This window comes from Austrofundulus limnaeus, unplaced genomic scaffold (assembly GCF_001266775.1).
Source record: "Austrofundulus limnaeus strain Quisiro unplaced genomic scaffold, Austrofundulus_limnaeus-1.0 Scaffold8, whole genome shotgun sequence".
NCBI lineage: Eukaryota > Metazoa > Chordata > Actinopteri > Cyprinodontiformes > Rivulidae > Austrofundulus > Austrofundulus limnaeus.
This window is the reverse complement of record NW_013952410.1, coordinates 4317879-4330601: the sequence shown is the minus strand read 5'-3', so window position 1 is coordinate 4330601 and position 12723 is coordinate 4317879. Positions and strand designations below refer to the sequence as shown.

General features: G+C 39.5%; 1 protein-coding gene across 3 annotated transcripts in view; it reads left to right on the top strand.

The window, feature by feature from the left end:
- atcaya (ATCAY kinesin light chain interacting caytaxin a) overlaps nucleotides 1–12198 on the top strand; it is a 16441-nt gene extending 4243 nt beyond the window's left edge. Inside the window, exons 1-12 of one of the 3 annotated variants that reach the window (XM_014000719.1) lie at nucleotides 514–816; nucleotides 1494–1552; nucleotides 1627–1878; nucleotides 4200–4373; nucleotides 4456–4558; nucleotides 4634–4765; nucleotides 4855–4941; nucleotides 6736–6834; nucleotides 7018–7053; nucleotides 7261–7329; nucleotides 7467–7519; nucleotides 10647–12198. In XM_014000719.1, the coding sequence (XP_013856173.1) occupies nucleotides 1516–1552; nucleotides 1627–1878; nucleotides 4200–4373; nucleotides 4456–4558; nucleotides 4634–4765; nucleotides 4855–4941; nucleotides 6736–6834; nucleotides 7018–7053; nucleotides 7261–7329; nucleotides 7467–7494 (1017 nt within the window). In that variant the 5' untranslated portion in view covers nucleotides 514–816; nucleotides 1494–1515 and the 3' untranslated portion in view covers nucleotides 7495–7519; nucleotides 10647–12198. Of the gene's footprint in view, nucleotides 1–513; nucleotides 817–1493; nucleotides 1553–1626; nucleotides 1879–4199; nucleotides 4374–4455; nucleotides 4559–4633; nucleotides 4766–4854; nucleotides 4942–6735; nucleotides 6835–7017; nucleotides 7054–7260; nucleotides 7330–7466; nucleotides 7520–10646 lie in introns of those variants that run through there. The other 2 variants (XM_014000715.1, XM_014000711.1) reach the window with 2 other exon arrangements.
- Nucleotides 12199–12723: the final 525 nt, after the last annotated feature.

Genomic DNA, 12723 nt, shown 5'->3' with positions numbered 1-12723 from the left:
CCCCCGCACTGAAATGGACGGGACAGAAGCAGAAGGTGGTTCTTATAGAGACAGAGGCCAATTTCAAGGCGTTTAGAAGAGGGAGCGGTGAGAAGATAAGTTTATTTTCTATTTAAACATAAAAACAGCATTTTAATAACAGCTAAAGGTGACATAGATACTTTATTATGGTATAGTATTTAAATATATACCTGAGAAACACATAATATTGGCCCTTTAAAAAAGCGTCATAACATTCATCTGCTAAACGAGCTGAACGTTTTGATAGATGAAGGTACAACTGACAAAGTAATTAGATTACAGCAAGTACATAAACAGGAAAACAATAGTGTGAATGCTGTTTTCATAAAGGTATATTGTAGATTATAAAGATATTAAGCTTAGAAAGCTTAGAAACAAAGAGTTTTCTGTGTTTAAGTTTAAACACAGCGCAGTAGATGTGAATCGATGCAGTTCCCTCCTCCTCCTCCTCCTCTCATCCCTCCTCCTCCTCCTCCTCCTCTCATCCCTCCCTCCTCATCAGATGGGGAGGCAGGAATCGAGGCAGCAGGTGCAGCTCCATCTGTAAGTGGTCTAGGGCTACGTCACGTTACGCAGCAGCAGCAAACAACACCACTCCAGGAAAATGGAGGCAGGTTTTGGCTGAAGACAAACAGAGACGGAGAACGAGCCCTGAGCAGCAGGAGGACACTGAGGGGGGTGAGCAGGGAGCACAGGGAATGAGTTAGCAAATCAAACCTTAGACGTGCGTCAGGTCAAAAAGCGCATTTGCATCAGCGCTGGCAAAATCAAGCAGCTCCAGGTTCTTTACTGCAGGTAAGCTGGACTTGTTGTTCGAATGTGTGACGAAGCATCCGTTAAAAGAAGGAAGAGATGAGCTTGTTTTTGTTGAGAGATCAGTCTGCTGCAGTAAGTTTGAATACAGCGAGCTTTAGTTTTGATGGTTTCTCATCAGTTTTCCCTGCAGGCGTCCTCAGACCCCACACTGCTGCTGGTTTCTCGGAGCTGAAGCCAATAATGTGGATTCAGGAAGAGCAAACACTGTCGTACACCGTCCTCCTGATGCTCTGACTGCAGCTAAAACCCAATCTGCTGAACAGCACTGCTCTGCAGCTCTCTGCGGCTCTTCAAACCGTTCAGATTTCAGTCTCTCCTTGTATTAAAAACTTGTTTGCACATTTTCTCCAAAAACCATGCAGAATTTGACTCAACATTTGAACATTTCTTTGCATTCATAGACATACTTTTTGTCTTCCATTCCTCTCTTCTCCCCTCTGTTTCTGCTCCCCTCCCTCTCTGCTCTGACTCACACCCTGGCAGCTCTGTAATCTCCATGTCTCCCAAGAGACAAGTTGATCTCTACTGTCCTCCTTCTTTACCCCTCCAACTAATCCAGATCAGCTCTTAACTGGTCCACCGAACAGCATCCTAATCGCTTTGTTTCATAAAGTTTTTTAAAACTCGTGCCTCATCAGGTTGTGTTTTCTCTGCAGACCTCTACCAGAGTACGGAGACATGGACCCCGACTACGGTCTTTCGGACAACAGAGTCTGTAAGTAAAAGTAAAATGCAGTGAAATGAAAACGATGTGGCAGAAAGTGAAGCTGCTTTATCGCCCTGCTGTAGCTCCTCCTAACTCGCTGCTTGTGAGCCCTCCCGGAGGAGGAGGAGGAGGCGTCTCTTCATCTCATTGTAAACGGAGGACACTGGTGGCCCCGGAGATGAATCTGTCCTTAGATCAGAGCGAAGGTTCTCTGCTGTCAGATGATTTCCTGGACACGCCGGACGACCTGGACATCAACGTGGATGACATCGATACTCCCGATGAAACAGACTCGCTGGAGTTCATAACCAACGGGAATGACCTAGAGTGGGAAGGTCAGAATCACCTTATCTTTACTTACTACCAGAAAACAGATCAAAATAATCTTTTTTATTTTGTTCTGTTTTTTTTTTTTTTTTTTCATTGTGACCCTAACCCTGTGACCAGGGCCAGCCCATGGCATAGGCAGTATAGGCAAATGAAGGGTACCATTCATCTAGGGGGCTCCACAAATGGGGAACAAAAATATATTTTATCAGAGTAAAGTTGGTTTAGACTGTAGAATAATGACTGGTTACTCAGGTTTATGAAAGTAACTTGATCTGCTTTGTGACTATGAGTTTATATGGTGCAGAGGATTCATGATAAAAGCATGAGATGATGCAGTCATGACTCGTGGTGCGCAGTGAGTAAATAGAAAACAAAATAAGAATAACGCAAGATTCAGTTATGATAAAAAAAATACTGATTTTATGTTTTCTTTATACCAAGAATTTAGAAAAATTATCCTAAACATCTAGAAAAAAGCAGTTTTGACTAGACATGGGTTTTTACAATGTAAAAACAAGTGTGCATTGCCATGTAGCATGTCATTGCAGCATGGCTTTGCCTGCAGCAGTGGACTTTAAGAATGAAATGTGACCCAGTTCAAATGTGTTTTCTGCCAGCTTGTGCTTGTCAAGTCAGCAGGTGTCTGTAATGAACGTAATTGTGTGACAATATGAAGTTTGTAGAGATTTTTTGTTAAAGTTGCTGTAGCTGGGTTTTGAACCCTGCTCTCCCACATGAAAGCCCATAGAGTTAACCATGAGACCATTGGAACTGTGGCAGAGGGTACTGCCAAGGGTTGGTTTGTATGTGTGCAGAAAGAGGCCACATTGCCAATGCAACTGTTGACATTAAACTGCAATATATTACAGCAATGGAGCAATATTAGGACAATATTATAGTAAAACATCAAAATACAATCTTATTAGTATTGTAAACACTGAACCATTGAGATTAAATATTATTAAACTATGGTTCAGTACTGAGTATATACAGCAGGGGCAGTATTGAACCAATACAAGGCTCCATTGACTCCCATTATAAATTATTAAACATTAATATTTCAAAAACTACAAGTTGTACAGGCACCAAACGGCATAGCCATCATTTGGCATAGGAGCTTTACAGATATAAATTATAATGGCAGCTCTAGGACAAAGTATGCAGGAGGAGAAGCGTGCCAAAGTGGAGATGACTTGGATGGGAAACGAATCACAATATGTTTTTACATAGTTTTCCAGGGGAGTCTAACCATGAATCCCCCTTAGAACTGCTTCAGTCCACAGCTGCTCTGTAACGCGAACAAGTGTTCCTCATATCTGTCAGCAAATGTTGAGGGGTATGAGGTAGACTTCTGGTGTTCTGTTTCAAATTAATTATATTGTTAACTAATTTAATTGGACAACCTGGTTTCTAAAGACAACAGATTAAATCAAAGACAAAACTATTTAATTTGGGATGTGAATGGATGTAAATTGGCAGTGATTTAGAAAATTGCACAAGGGGGCACATGAAATCTTGTCTAGGGTGCCAAAAGGGTCGACCCTGCTTGTGACTCATAATTATTCTTAGTATTTTTTTAATTAGTGATACTGAAGATCAAAACACTGCACCCGCAGCTAATTTCCTAATCTGGGTCTAATAATAATACACCTCTCTAAAACCTTTAGTGTGTAATCCTTGATTTTGGCCTGCTGCCAAATGATAAAGATGGGTGATAATATTTTTGCTTGTGCGTGTTTGTTTGTCTCTCTGTCACCAAAATATCTAATCAACAATCGGACAATTTTTAATGAAACATGCAGAAAGTAATGAAAGTGCATTTACAACTGATAAATTTTGAGATCAACTCAATTAAAGGTTACAAATAGCTGTAATTTAGTTTTACAGATGTTGTGCTTTAATTTGATGTGGAAGTAGCTCGGATTCATTTGTGACATATGTGAGGAGTTTGTTGGGCAGTGTTGAATTTTGTCTGTTTTGTGCACTTGTTACTTTTTTATCTGCTCAGAATTACAGATGAGATTTAGCTGTTGTGCTAATTCCGGCACATTTATATTCACAGAATATTGATTAGTGTGCATTGTTCTTTTACATAAATAAACAGAAAAAAAACCCATCTCACATAATTGCATGAGAATGTGCCTCAACATTACTTTTAAAGTTTGACCAAAACAAAATTTGAATTACTTTTATGCTTTTGATCAAATTTGTCATCAAAACGTGATTTAAAACCAGAAGTTCAACCTAAAAATGCCATTTTTAAACAAAAAGGATGTATGTACCAAATGCTGCTCTCAACTAAAAACTAAAATCTACCTCTGTTCAGACGACACTCCGGTGGCCTCGGCGAAAGCAGGTCCTGCCGGCGGCTCAGGGGAAGCGGGCGAGGACGGAAACGCAAATTGTGGGCGTCTGTGGAGGACAGTGCTGATAGGGGAGCAGGAGCATCGTATCGACATGCAGCTCATCAGACCTTACCTGCGGGTCATCACACATGGAGGTCAGTGTCATTCTGTGTGTGGGGGGTTTAGCTAACACCTGAAACACCTGCGTCATTCACTTTTACCTCTGTCTCTCATCAGGATATTATGGAGAAGGCCTGAACGCCATCATCGTGTTCTCTGCTTGTTACCTTCCCGACAGCAGCTGCTCAGACTACCACTACATCATGGAAAACCTCTTCCTGTATGAACTGAGATGACTCTGTATTCATGTGTAACCGTTCTGACAGAAGGTCCTGATAAATCGTCTGACCTGCAGGTATGTGGTCAGCAGCCTGGAGATGCTGGTGGCCGAAGATTACCTGATCATCTACATGAACGGAGCCACGCCTCGGAGTAAGATGCCCGGAATCAGCTGGCTGAAGAAATGCTACCAAATGATTGACAGGAGGTAGAAGGAGATGAGAGACAAAACTCATGTAGATTCACTTTAAGCTCAAACTCACCCAGCAGCTCTTTCCTTCTTTGTATTGTTTTCAGACTGAAGAAGAACCTGAAGTCTCTGGTCATCACTCATCCCACGTGGTTTATCCGTACAGTTCTGGCCATATCCAGGCCTTTCATCAGGTGAGAACACTTGGGTTTTTATGCCGTGGCTTTAAAATAAAATCCTGTCACTTTTCGTTCAAACTGTACAAAAATGATGTTATGCATTATCTTATGTCCCACAAACTCAGGGAATATTTTGAGGATGACTCCCAGCAACTACCACACCAAATCTTAGCTGAAAACAGTGGCGTCACTAGGCCTATTTTAGGGGGGCTGGAGCCCCCCTAAAAACTAATGCAAAGTATAATTTCAGTAACATTTATTTAGAGAACAATACCTACACTTTCAGATATATATTAATTTCCATAGTTTTGATGGAAACTTTTGATTTTTTACCTGGATTACTGAGATGCATCAGGACAATTTCCATAGTTATTTCTAAATCATTCAAGGCCAAATAATATTTTAATTTATATATAAATAAATTCTGTGTGTCTCCTGGGGGCTAAGCCCCCCCTTGTCCTTAAAACCTAGTGACACCCCTGGCTGAAAATCTCCCAAACTGACTGAGTTAGAGCTGTTTTTGTGTTGGCTTAGCTCATTTAGCTGTGGAGGCCGTCATGAATTGGGTTGACTCTAAACCCTAATGAGTAGATGTGTAGCCAATACTTTCTAAAGTTTTCACTGAAATCAGTTGTTATTGAGATATTTTGCTAACAGACAGACAGTGTTGACTCTAACAGTGGTTGATCAGATATTTTGCTAACAGACAGACAGTGTTGACTCTAACTTATTTGTCAAAGTTTGCATCCAAAACAAACCAAAGGTTTAGCTAGAAGCTAGATGCTAAAACAAAAAAATGGTAGCTACAAGCATTAAATGCTAGCTAAAATTGCCAAAAGGCCAGCTTAAATCTACAGGTGACAAAACCTAAGCTAGAAGCTAAATGTAGCAAAAGCCTAGCTAAAGGCTAAAACTAAAAATGCTAGCTACAAGCATTAAATGCTAGCTAAAATTACCAAAAGTTTAGCTTAAAGCTACAGTTGCCAAAACCTTAGCTAGAAGCTAAATGTAGCAAAAGGCTAGCTAAAAGCTAAAACTAAAAATGCTAGCTAGAAGCATTAAATGCTAGCTAAAATCACCAAAAGACCAGCTTAAATCTACAGGTGCCAAAACCTTAGCTAGAAGCTAAATGTAGCAAAAGCCTAGCTAAAGGCTAAAGCTAAAAATGCTTGCAACAAGCGTTGAATGCTAGCAAAAAGCACCAAATGACTAGCTTAAAGCTAGGCTAAAGGGTAAAACAATCAAAAAGCTAACTAATTAAAGCAAAAGATTAGCTAAAAGTCACAAGTATCAAGTGCCTAGCTAAAAGCTAAAAGCAGCAAACAGGTTGACTCTAAACCTTGCAGCCAATGGTTAATTTCTAAAAGTGCTTTGCTAACAGGCAGAGTTGACTCTTAGTTATTTGTCAAAGTTTTCAGCAAAAACATTGTTTAATATAAAGTATGTGTTGTGAATGACTTTCAGCTAACACCACACCAAGGTTTAGCTAAACATTTGTAAATATCTCTGAGTTATAGCTGTGGTTATGTTAGCTGAGGTCAGCTGGCTGTGGTGGCCATCTTGTTTTGGATTGACTTCAAAATCAGCTGCACATATACATCTTATGATCACGTTACGAATTTATTGCAGTCTTGCGATCACTGCACATGTCTGTCCCAAAAAGGGCTTGTTTCAAAACTAAACTTCTCCAAGAGAGCTGATGTCAAAACTAATCTGGCTGTGCTGACAACAGCTGACACAACAATATGTGACTTGATTTTAAATAAATGTTCATATATTTATTTAAATATCCACTGTTCCCCTCTGCAGTGTGAAGTTCATGAATAAGATCCAGTATGTCCACAATCTGGATGAACTGGCACAAATTGTCCCCATGGAGCACGTCCATGTTCCTGAGTGTGTGGTGCAGTGAGTATCTTTGACCACTAGATGGCAACAATGAGCTGCATTGGAGTCAATATAAATGTAAATTTAAGTCTGCTGTGATTTTATTTAAATGAAGGAAAAATGGGATTACTCGTCCAGTTCTGGGAATAGATCTAGACGAAGGGATTTACAGTTTGATTTAACAGTGTTACTGTTTTTTTTTAGATTTGACGAAGAGAGGATTAAAGCCCGGAGGGAAAGGTAAAATCCAGTTTTTCCTCTAATTTTAATGAAGATTACTCACTAACCCTCATACATATTACTGAAATTGGATTGAACTGAAACTGAACTGTGGCTTAAGTTCTCATCTGAATTAATTGGTTGAACAAGATTGCCTCTGGATTTTCTAAACAAAAAAAACTGCATCAGCAAAACTGCTTACATGGTTCTGTTTTTATAAATATATAGGATGGAGCAGGAGCAGCGACAGCAGGCTCAGCAGCCGGTCCCACGGGAGCCTATTAAAAAGTCTGAAAGGTAGAACATCCTGATTCTTATTATTATTTTACATAATTCTTAATATACCGCAGGGAGATGAAAATAAAAGTCTGATGCAAATGTAGACTGTTTTTTATGAGTTCTTTGTGCCTTTTTTGTTTTATCATTCATTCCAGGCCAAAATCAATGATTGTGGGGTTGTGAGAAGGGCAGGAGCGAGAAGCTGAAGGTAATATGAACTTTGGCTGTTTTTCCTCATTTTAGCCATAAGTAGGGGTGTAAGAAAATATCGATACACTGAAATATCGCGATATTTCATTTCCCGATACTGTATCGATATTCTAAGGCCCTGTATCGATTTTTAATTAAGGTTTAAAATGTCAACCTTCTTGCCAACCGTTCATTTTTATGTTGTAGTTCAGCCTCTGACCACTAGTTGGCAGCAGTGAGCCAGCCATTTGGCTCCTCTACCTCTTGAGCGCCAGAGAGTAAGGGTAGCATTACCATTGTAAGTAAACATTAGCTTTTTTTTTTTTTTTTTCAGTAAGAGGTTTTTATTTAACAGAATTTTTGGACAAAAAAATCGCAATATATCGCCTTGTTTACAGTATTGAAATATATCGGGATATATCGTATCGTGATCCCTCTGTTATGATGTGTATCGTATCGCCAAATTCTTGCCAATACACAGCCCTAGCCATAAGCTGGTTCTGTGTGCTGTGTAAGTGGTTTATCTTATTAAGTGTCAGGCTCCAGAACACCCATTCTCACTGGAGGGTGCGTTCCAGTTTAAATTTACAACTTGTAACTAGGAAATTCCCACTTCCCAGTAAAACAACTGCAATAAAAGTAGCTGGTAAATGCAGCAAAATGGAGATTTTCAGAGCAAATTTTACCAGCTACCTGCTATTTTGAGGTACACTTCGCTGCAGCATGCAGAATGGGGCGGGGACGGACCTTTCTGTCAGTCCCATACCTTATATGGAAATGGGACTATTGCATTCCGGAAATGAAGGTTGCTCCTTAAAGACGCGGGATTAAGAGAGCAAGAAGGACGAAGTTAGAGAGTTTCTTCTACTCACGTTGAAGTACTCAGAGCATTATTTATTACTTTCTTTTATCCACCTCCCCAAACACAGACCCTCAGGTTAACCTCACAGGTTTAATGCCTAAGGTTAACCTCACAGGCCTAATGCCTAAGGTTAGTTTGTTACTGTAATATAATATTAATATCCAAAAACAACAAAGATTTAAGAAAGATTTGAAAATGAAAAAGGGACATACCACGTGACATAACACGTTTTGTAGCCATGTCCTTACTGTAAAATTCGTATTTTTAATGTTGAAAGTGTTTGATAGAAAATAGTGTCACTAGCGCCCCCTTCATGTTCGGAATGCAATAGTCCCATTTCCATATAACAGGGGTATTCAATTAAAATTTAAACGGGTCCAATCAGAGTAAATTTCTTAAGACCAAGGTCCATAAGATTTTAATGTCCCACTATATATATAAAGTAGCTTAGTAGTTGTATCAACATCTGCACAAATAGATTTGCATTTAAATTTTAATGAATTCAGTCTAATTCAAATAATTTTTCAATATTTATTGTCACATATAACAAAAAGATAAACATGAAATTCAAAAGTCTGATGTTTTATGTTCTCTTACTGAATAAAAGTATAATGAACATGTCAAAATAAGAAACTGAACAATACATGACAACTGTGCATGTTGATTTGGTACATTTGTTCAAAACTTTGTTTAAAACGTTTATACTTTGTTTTATAATGGCATTAAACATTGCTACTTTGATTAAGTGTCACGTTTCTGAACAAGTAAGACACACTGGTTTAGTTCCAGTGGGAAGTATAAAGAAAAATTACTCTGTCCATCCCGGATTAAATGCTCTATTTTCGCTATCCTTTTTTTTTTTTGATGCCACTATTTTTTTTCCCTGTATTTTTTGTTTTGTATTTGTGTCTGTTAATTCTCCAGTTTCTCTCCCTTTCTCCATCTCACCTATCAGTTTTCTCCATCCTTTCTCACCTGTCTGTATATTTCCTTCTCTATGCCTGTTCCTGTCCCCTTCTTCATCCTTTCCTCTGTCTCCAACACTGGACYACTACTGTAAAGACTGCAAAACCTGTGCATGTAACTGGTTTATGCTGCGTTCAGACCGAACACATTTTGCGCATCAAAAATGTGTCCAATGACTCGAGTTGGACGCTTGTGCACTTTGAGACGCTCGTCAAAATCGCTCTATTCGCACATCAAGATGCACGTTGAGAGGAGCCTTCTTTACCGGTTTCTGTACGACAGATGAAATTGAGAGTGTGGCACAGCTTTATTTACTGAGAGCSAGARGACGTTGTTGTTGGGCACCTTGGATTCACCAGATAATTCAGAGGCGTTCTGAGTTTGGTGAGTTTCACCACTCCAGGAGCTGCGTGCTGATGAGTGTTGCATTCAGCACTTTTTTTGTCCTGAGCACAGTTTGACTGGGTTGCTGACCCCCATCRATGCCCATATCTTCTGCCAGGACATCAACTACAGGTGCTTGATTTCAGCTGGAGAGCTCTGTCCATCTGTCTCAGGTTAGTGGGCATCATTCAGGAGATTATCCCATCAGAAAATGTGCCACTACGTCACACATGGCTAGATGTGGCTGACACTCCATTTCTAGCTGCTAAATTTCAGATTTTCCACCTCAAGTGCCTGCCTCTTTGGATGCGTTATACGTGCATCCAACGCTTCAAAACGCACAGCCACACTTCTCAATGCCCCACCATAGACTTCGCTTGTAAACCCGATGCCCCTGACACTCAAATCTCGTTAGATCTGAATGCAGCATTACATGCGCTCATGCAAGTTTTAAGTGGTGATCAATGTTTTGGCATTACGTACGGGTCCACATGAGACACCATTCCGGTCCGGATCCGGACCCAGGTCCGCCTATTGGTGACCCCTGCCATATAAGGTATGGGACTGACGGAAAGGTCCGTCCCCGCCCCGTTCTGCATGCTGCAGCGAAGTGTACTTGGCTATTTTTGAACCCTGTGCACCTCCACTTAATGGTGTGATGCCGTCATTTTCTGGGTAAAAAAAACATCAACATGCATTATGGGAGATGTAGTTCATGGCTAATGCAGGCTTTAAAGCAGCATATTTTAAGACATGAATACATCTTCAAAGCTCTCGCGGGCCACATAACACAACGTGGCCGGCCACATTTGGCCGCTCAAGGCCCGCAGGTCCTGAGTTTGACACGTGATGTGCAGTACAGTTAAAGAATAGAACTTTAATTGTGGTTTAAGAGAGGACATTTTCATTGAGTGCAACCTTTCTGTCCATGCAGGGTGAGACAGCAACTCTTCCTACTTTATTTTACAAACACAAAGCTGATGTTTATGTCCGGCCGAGAGAGGAATAATCTCTTCCATAATCTTCATTCCATCAGGAAGTCCTTCCTTCTCTCACCTGGAAGTGTTTCTGCATCATTAAAACGTCCAAAGGAAGTGACCTGACGTGTAGCAGCTCCTATAAAGGTTGGGTTTTCGCTCTGTGGATTGTGTTTCTCCTGCTGTAATTTAAGTTCAGATTAGAAGCTTGTTTCAGATTGATTTGATGCATCAATCAAGCAGAGGAACTCTGAGCGCTTCACAGCTCAAAATACACGTTGGTTTTTCTGCAAAGAGGACAGAATGAGCATCTTAATGTCAGATCTGTACACACACAGGTCATAACTGTGCCCGATGTAGCAAGAGTTTCACAAATGTGACAAAATGCCTTCATCTCTGTTTTTTACCTGCTGTATCATTAGACCTTTTTTAAAAGTCTAAATGTTTTTGTTCTTTCTGGTTCCATCTGCTTTATGATGTTTCCTTTAGCCCCGCCCACCTGGCTTATAATGTTGAAATACTTACATGACCAATATCTGTATATTTACCCATACATGTTTATATTTGTGCATTTTTCATCATATGAGCTGACATAACACAATATATGCATAAAAGTAAAAGATATTTTTAGTTAATTAAATGCCTCTTATTGTAGAAGCTGAATGCAACCGTAATTTACCCAAATTAAAGATTTTACATCAGATTTAGAGCAAAACTATGTATATATTCACACAAACACCACATTTTTATTGTTTCGGAAAACGGTCATGTGAGGATGACTTGATGTCGGCTTAGATTGTCAGAAAACTTTCAGATAAATAAAATTTATGCAGATGACTTTTCAGAGCTTCAGTTTCTAAAATGTTTAGTTTTTTTAATGAGGTTAAATATATTTTATTTTGCATTTTCAGTCGATTGTAGCAGCGGAGCAGCAGATTGTATCACCTGTGTGCTCTTCATATCAGTTTGCACGGTTTTTAAGAACTTTATTTGTAATTTTTTTTTGTGCACAGCTCATGAAATGCAGCTTTTTGTAAATTACACAGATGAAAAAATGAAAAGTTTATTTTTAAAGTTCTGTTGCCTTCCTAAAAGAAGAACGCTGGATAAACGGTTCAACTTTCTTTCTAATTTCCTTAATTTCCTGGTTCTTTAAGTGTCTGTGGTGAAATGAAACGCTTGTGTTGCTCAGCTTTGATGGAACAATTTTTAGTTTGTCAATCTGGTTGCAGGTTGGACTGAGTGCCTGTTGTTGAACGCAAAGTCAAATCTAATAAAGTGAAAGAGTAAAAAGTGGAACCTTTTATATATTGAAATGTTTTTGTTATTATTATTATTATTTTATGACCCACAATGTCTGATATCGTCATAATGAAAATAATCCTTTTGACTGTAAAGCACAACGTTAATATCAAACATTTCTCCTCTGTTTGCTCAGATTTACATAAACATCATTCAGTCTAAAAAATGCTGTAAATATGTCTGAATAAATTCCTCCTTAAAACTCTGGAATGTTGTTTTTGTAACTTTGTCTTTTTTAAATGAATATCTCCCATCAGTTTGACCTGATTAATCTGGATTAAAATGTCAGCTAATGTCTTGTGATTTGGAATATAAATGTTCTCATGTGAAGCTGCTCAGAACTGAGAGTGTCATCTCCAGGCTTGTGGACAGGGCAGATAAGATTAAAGTCTTCACACGCAGGAGGAGTCTTCTGACATCATCACAACCAGGGAGCATTCGACCCTCCCACACCTTCACTGAAAACCAGAACCTCCGGCTGCTGACCTTTGACCCCTCCGCATACAAACACACAGCATGCCAGACGCACACAAACACACACTTTCAAGGAGTTTTAGCATCTGTGAAAAGTAAAGTATTTGTGCCAATTAAAAAGTTTCAGTTTTTAAATTTAGCTTCTTCCCTGCTGTTTCACAAGAGGCTTATACAGCGCTCACTCCAGATAAGAAGAGAGATGAACTGTGGCAGAGGACTGGCCAGGAACAGAAACAAAGGAACTGAAAATAATATATA